Source organism: Penaeus monodon, chromosome 17, assembly GCF_015228065.2.
Source record: "Penaeus monodon isolate SGIC_2016 chromosome 17, NSTDA_Pmon_1, whole genome shotgun sequence".
Classification (NCBI taxonomy): domain Eukaryota; kingdom Metazoa; phylum Arthropoda; class Malacostraca; order Decapoda; family Penaeidae; genus Penaeus; species Penaeus monodon.
Window position 1 is genome coordinate 32,232,594 of NC_051402.1, and position 7,500 is coordinate 32,240,093.

The 7,500-nt window shown below is 29.7% G+C and overlaps 1 protein-coding gene across 3 annotated transcripts in view; it reads right to left on the reverse strand.

Annotated features, from left to right (window-relative positions):
• LOC119583665 (4-coumarate--CoA ligase 1-like) overlaps positions 1-7,500 on the reverse strand; it is a 17,458-nt gene that overhangs the window by 1,603 nt on the left and 8,355 nt on the right. For all 3 annotated transcript variants that reach the window (XM_037932259.1, XM_037932260.1, XM_037932262.1), the window contains exons 2-9: positions 7,282-7,426; positions 6,203-6,410; positions 5,981-6,087; positions 5,310-5,512; positions 2,143-2,314; positions 1,705-1,851; positions 1,436-1,555; positions 972-1,052 (exon numbers count right to left, since the gene is read on the reverse strand). In XM_037932259.1, the coding sequence (XP_037788187.1) occupies positions 972-1,052; positions 1,436-1,555; positions 1,705-1,851; positions 2,143-2,314; positions 5,310-5,512; positions 5,981-6,087; positions 6,203-6,410; positions 7,282-7,426 (1,183 nt within the window). The remainder of the gene's footprint in view (positions 1-971; positions 1,053-1,435; positions 1,556-1,704; positions 1,852-2,142; positions 2,315-5,309; positions 5,513-5,980; positions 6,088-6,202; positions 6,411-7,281; positions 7,427-7,500) is intronic.

Here is a 7,500-nt window from a genome sequence, read left to right on the forward strand (position 1 = left end):
ATATATATATATATATATATATATATATATATATATATAATATATATATATATATATATATATAATATATTATATATATATATTATATATATATATATAATATATATATATTATATATATATATATACACTATTATATATATATATATATTATATATATAATATATATTATATATATATATATATATATATATTACACACATATATATATATATATATATATATATATATATATATATATATATATATATACATATATGAATATATATATATATATATATATATATATATATATATATATATATATATATATATATATATATATATATATATATATATATATATACACACACACACACACACTATTTCTTGTGAAATGAAACCTACAACTAATAGTTAAATTGATTTGGTCTTTTAGAAACAAATGAGTCCTTCATATTAGGTGTGTTGATATCTAATATCACCTCTTGCTTGCATATATAAATGTGTTCAGTGCATGAACAATAAAACAACAACAACAACAACATATGGGCATTTCTTTTCCTTATTAATATATCTAATTCATGTGAGCATCAGAAATATTCTTGATGGAATACACTACATATATTGACTATTCTTGACTTTTTATGGAAAGATGCAAAAAAGGAATTATCTCAGAGTGAATATTTCTTTTAAATTTTGATTAATCAGGCTGTACATAATTAATTTCTGAATGTAGTCTGTAGTTAAATTTTCTAGGTGTACATGGACAAATAATGGTTAAAAGATTTTGGAATCCTAGTCATGAAAATAATAATAATTAATTTTCTACTAAACAGATGAGAAACAAGTGTCTATAATGCAAGTGATAATTTTCTATGTAACGTATCTGTGAACATTTTCCATATGGTATTTTATTACATTTGACTTTATTATAACAATATCTTTGTTTCTTTGTCTACTGTTTCTTTTAAGGATGATATTACAAATTACCTTCATTATTAATGGGCCTCTAATACAGATTTCTCCATCAATGCCAGGCCCTACAGAATCCCCAGTCTTCATATCTACAATCTGGAAAATTGAAATAAATTAGTTTTTAAACAACATGGATCATGTTTAGAAATGTGCCTCATCCGCATTTAAGGTTAAGGAATTTGTAAACTGACACATCTACATATATGAGCTCACTCACTCTCTCTCTCTCTCCCCACACACACAAACACACACACACACACAAATCAGAGAGTAAGAGATATATTTGATGTGTTTTAATGACTATATCTTCATCTTCATATAATCAACACTCATCCAATCCATCTTTTCCTTTGTGAAGCTATTCATTTGCAATCATATTCATTCTACAAGATGAACTCAATTCAGACACATGCATACACTATCATACAGTCAAAATATATATACACACATATCAAAATATCTATTAAAACAGTTCTTACCTTAGCTTCACAGTGAGCTGTAACAGTTCCTACTGCTCCTGGTAAGTCAGTTTCACTGCTGAATGTAGCAAGAGTTGTTTCTGTGAGTCCATAACCTTGTCTGACTCTTACTCCAGACAGCTATAACAAAATTGAGGAAAAATCAGTCTTGGAAAACAACCTGATGGATTTAAATTTCTATTATATATATCTTAAAGATTCATTTACCTGCAATGAAACAAATCATATTTCACAAAAATACTATTAATTTGTTGAAAGAGGAAACTAACCCGTTGAGAGAGCAATGCTTGGACATCCCCCGATAATGAGGCTGCTCCACATATTATATTAGTAATTGATGTCAAGTCAAATTTGGTCACCAAATCATGCTTAGCCATGAAAAGAGCAAGTGGTGGAACCAAAGGTGCTAGGGTCACCTGGTGGAGAAATATGTGTTAGACTTGATGGAACAAAATTTGCACATTTCATATTATCTGAATTCTGACATAATCATTGCTGAAATTTATTACCAGAAAAAGATAACATATAAATACAATGAACATGTGAATATGTATATATATATATATATATATATATATATATATATATATATATATATGCATATATATATATATATATATATATATATATAATATATATTATATATATATATATATATATATAATATATATATATATATATATATATATAATATATCCCAAACTAACCTTGTAAGTTTGAATGGCTTTGAGAAAGATATCAGGAATAAATCTTGGTAAGGTGACCATTGTCATACCATGAGACAGAGCAGTTAGGTACATGGCCATCCCAAATGCATGGAATATTGGTAAGATTCCAAGGCCAGTGTCATCACTACTCACATCTAGATATTCTTTTCTCCTGTAAAAAAAACATTTACGTAGTATTACACGAGATGAAAAAATTAAAGAAATGCAAGGCTAACAATTCATCAGTATCCTTCAAACTGGTCTGCCACTGGCAAAAATGCAGAATACCTAAGAGACTAGTCTAATTAGGTGTATGCCCCTTTTTTTGAATCCGTCTTTCTGTGGGCTAAAACTTAGTGTACCTAAATAATCTTGAAAGTACTGCTAACTGACTCTGACATTTTATGCAAGAGAAAGGTATTCCAATGTGATTTTGGTTAGTACCTCCATATAATAAACATCGAATGGTACTTGTAACTTTTTGAGTGTACACAAGACAATTTAAAGGACACAACTCTCAGTCCAGATCCAGGAGGACACCCTGGCAAAAGTGATATGGACTATTATTCCCAATCAAACAGAAGAGCGCAAGAAAACAGTGATAGAGAAGAAGACTCTCATTCCAAACATCCCTGGAAAAAAAACTGGCAGGATCTTCATGGAACATAACCTGACCACAACCAAAGGCACACGAATGTACAAGTACGCAAATCATAATGTAGTAAAGATCAATTTAATTGGTAAATCTGACACCTCAAATTTCAATAAACCATTAATATTAACAAACTTACTAAACAAATCAGACTTCTAAAAATATGTCAGAACATAGTCTCTAACAACATCAATAAAAGATAGAACTCAAGAAGGGGCCTAAAAACACAAAAAGAAACTCAGATGAATAAAGAAGATTTTTAATAGGTGAAAGCAATAAATAATATAGTAAGTGCGATAACAAATGTAATAACCAACATGAATTCTAAAAAAAAAAAAAAAAAATATAAACAATGTAACTCCAACCATAAAAGAAATAATGAAATAAATAAATAAAACTACTCTCTGTAATATTAGGTCAGTAAATTAAAAACTTACTTGATACATAAAGAACAATCAGAATTAATAAGACTATGTGAGCCCTGGCAAAAAAAAAAAAAAAAAAAAAAAAAAAAAAAAAAAAAAAAAAAAAAAAAAAAAAAAATATATATATATATATATATATATATATATATATATATATATATATATATATATATATATATGTATATATATATGTATATATATATATATTATATAATTAGAAAGGATAGAAGAGAATAAACCAGAGGGGATTTAGCTTTTTGCATAAGAAGGGACTTGCAATAGAAGCTCATAGATTTAAGAGACAGATTTATACAAAAATTAGAAGTACAGTACAGGAGACAAAGGTTAATAGAAATAAATGGCTAAATATACTTCTTATTTACAATCCATGTAATAATGAGTAAAGAAATATGAGAATACTATGCAGAGCAAACTGATGAACCAAGAATAATTATAGATTTTAACACATATCATACGTGTTGGAACCCAAACTTTAACCTTAGATGATCAAATATTACACATTACTCATTAGTTTAAATAACGTAATTTTACTAGCACCTCCAGTAATCCCAGTACTGGAAAAGGAAGCATAAATGACCTAGTACTAGCCTCACCCACATTAAGTCACTTAGAGGTAGAGAGAGAACCCAGTTTAGGAACTCATCATTTTCCAGTTATCATAAAAGGTAACCTCCTAAAAAACTCACATCTAAAGAAAAGAAAAGGAAATTCAGAGAAGGGTGGAGGAAATGCCAAAAAGTGATAGCAAGTATAGATATTGAAAGCATAAAATCTTTTAAAGAATTAACCAACTTGTTAAAAAACATAGGATCAAAATATTTTAGTTTTAAACATGACAATAGGATAAAAGAAGAAGAAGAAGAAGAAGAAGAAAAAAAAAAAAAACATGGTGAAACGCAAATTGCAATGAAGTAATAAAACCAAGAAAAAAGCACGCATCAAATGGAGAAAAAAATCAGATGTCAGATTTACGACATCCACAAAAAATCTATGCAGATGATATCACATTAACAAAATCTAGTACAGACATACAAGATACAATCAACAAATTAAAAAGAGGATTAAAAAAGTTTCAGAATGGACTCAGAAATGGAATTTAAAAACAAACTTATCAAAAAGCAATATTATGTGTTCCACAAATAAAAAAACTGACAAATACCAAAAATAGATATAGACAATAGAGAACTACTATTCTTCACAAATAATAGTATACTAGGACTGATATTTGATGCACCAAAGCAAGAAATTTAACAAAACACACAAGACTAAAACAACACCTACATAGACTAAAACTTGAAAATGACTCTACACACAGATAGTGCAGGCATGAAGAAGAAACTACATTTGACATTACAATGTCCAAGATTCAAGTCACATAGAACTTATTTACCAGATGCTCTAAAGAAAATAAAAATCAACGATCCAATTTTAACATTTTCTAATCAGGTTCAGATCTACCACCAACTAAAATGTACTACATTCTGAAACACATGCAGATATTTCAATAAAGAACAAATATAACTGATTACATATAGGCTACAAAGAAAATCAGAAGAAAAGCATCCAGGAGATATGGACAATATTATAGACAAAAACCCTATAAAAGAAGAAGGAAGGTATTCCAATACATATATTTCCAATAGAAATATATGTATGAGGAGAACTGTAAAATGTTTATACCATTCATATATAAAGAAATGAAAAAACCTAAGAGAAAATATGTAAAAGTCTGTAATTTGGAAATCATAGGACATCTAGAAATGGATTATTTTTATTTTTATTTTTATGATGCTTCCCTTTAAAAGACTGGACTTTCAGTTCTACTGGAAATACTGCATTATCGTCATACCAACCCAGAAACCCAAGTATAAGCTCCTTTAATCCAAACTTCTTTAGCCTCTAAATGTAATCAATCAGATAAAATATAACAGGAAACTATACAGATTGCAAGTACACAATCAAATATCTTAGTAGTCATGGGGAAAAGTAAAGGCATATACACATCAATGACTGATATTTTACATTTCTATTTTCTCTTATACCATACTATAAATTAGTGATAAACTTACCCTATAGTTGAGAGAACTGCTAGCCAGTTTGATGATGTAAGTTCTACACCTTTTGGGAGTCCTGTAGTTCCTGAAGAATATGGAAGATGTACCACATTGTTGCCAGAGACTCCATGGTATTCCCAGCTGTCTGGTTGATCTTGTGCAAGACCCACAAGAGGTTCCACTCCATTCACAGTGGATGAACCCAGCACATACACTCCCTGTCATTGTAAATTATAGCCTTAATGCTTAAATAACCCAAATTTCTAATATGATGCTTATAATGGGTTACAGGTACATTGCTAGAGGGAAGTTATGAATGTCTCTGCAGTTACTCATGATCACCAGAGTGGTGATACAGGGCACTTCCAATAACAAGTTACATGGCACAACTTTAACTATAACTTTATAATATATAATCAATACATGTGCCTTTTAAAATTCTATGACAGTAATAGAGTTATCATAAAAAAAACACAACAAAATGTTACATATTTCTCTCCCAAAGCCTCAGTTAACACCATTAACATTTGAATCTAATACATAACCTATCCATGAATTGTTTTGTATTCTGTAAGGACAACCAATCCTTTGTAACATCAAATTTACATATAACTAATATATACTATTGGTTTGATCATTTCACTAGTCATAACTATCACATAAATGTAAGGAATTGTCAGACTTACTTTAATCTCATCTAAATCCTTGATAGCTGCTTGGACCCCTGGGAGACAGAGGGGATGGACAACTATCCACTTGGACTTACTATCAGTGAAATGCTGCTTAAGCTCATCTGTAACAAAATCAAGAGTTGTAATTATCATAAATAAATTATGAAACAAATATCTTGAAGCTCAGTAAAACCATTAAATTCATTAAGTATAGCATAGGATAAAATTCAAATATACCTGGTGTGTAAAGTGGATTTGACAACGTAACAACAGCTGAAGCTGCAATGGCTGCCAAAAATGCTGCTGGAGCTTGGATACAATTTGGGGTCACAAGACAAACTACGTGGCCTGCCTCTAATCCAGCATCATGCCAGCCAAAACTAACTCTTTTCATCCAGTCTACTATTTCACTAAATTTTAATGTTTCTCCAGAAACACCATCAACCTGAAAGTATAGAAGAAATTCTATATATCTCTTACATATCTGAGAACAGCTTGTTCTATACATATATACTCACACACACACACACACACACACACACACACACACACACACACACACACACACACACACACACACACAGCCAGAAAGTAATCTTTTTGACCCCTAGGCTAATGAAATTATGATTCATAGGAGTCCCTTACCTCAAATAAAAGGCCTCAAACTGGGGCCATTTTTTTTAATTGAGATTTCTGGCTCCTGGGCCCCCTTTTTCAAAGTTCAAATTTTATTCTCACTTAAATGAATTATTCAATAATGTGAGCTATCAAAATATTATACTCATTTCTCAAAAAATGAATATATATTTAGAAATCTTTTAAGAGAGCCCCTCATGCTTTGAGGGCCCTTAAGCCTCAGGCCTTGAGGCTGCAGCCTGTACTAGCCTAAAAGATAATCTGAACCTGCATATATACATATGAACACAAACACTATCCATATATATATATACATATATATATATATATATATATGTATGTATATATATATGTATATGTATATATATATATGTATATTAGTATTTTATATATATATTAATATATATATATTAATATATATATATATATATATATTATATATATATATATAATCATAAGATAAGATATAAGATAGATAGATATATATATACACATATATATATACACATATATATAATGTATATATATATATTATATATATATATATATATATATATATATATATATATATATATATATATATATACATACAAACACACACACACACACAAACACATACATGTATCTACACATACATACATACAAACACACACGCACACACACTCGTCCCGTCCACTCACCAGGGCCACCTTGTCCCCAGCATCCATCATCTTCTCCATCATGTACTGGGCAAAGGGCACGTTGGGCACGTCGCCGACGTTTTCCCACGCGCACTTCTGCACGTGCTCAGCCTTTTCCTCGCCTACCGCCACCATCTTGACTGCGCTGCAAGAAATTAATGCAAAGTGGAGTGCGAATCTTAACACGTAATCATTTTTTACAATATAAGGAGTCTAGCA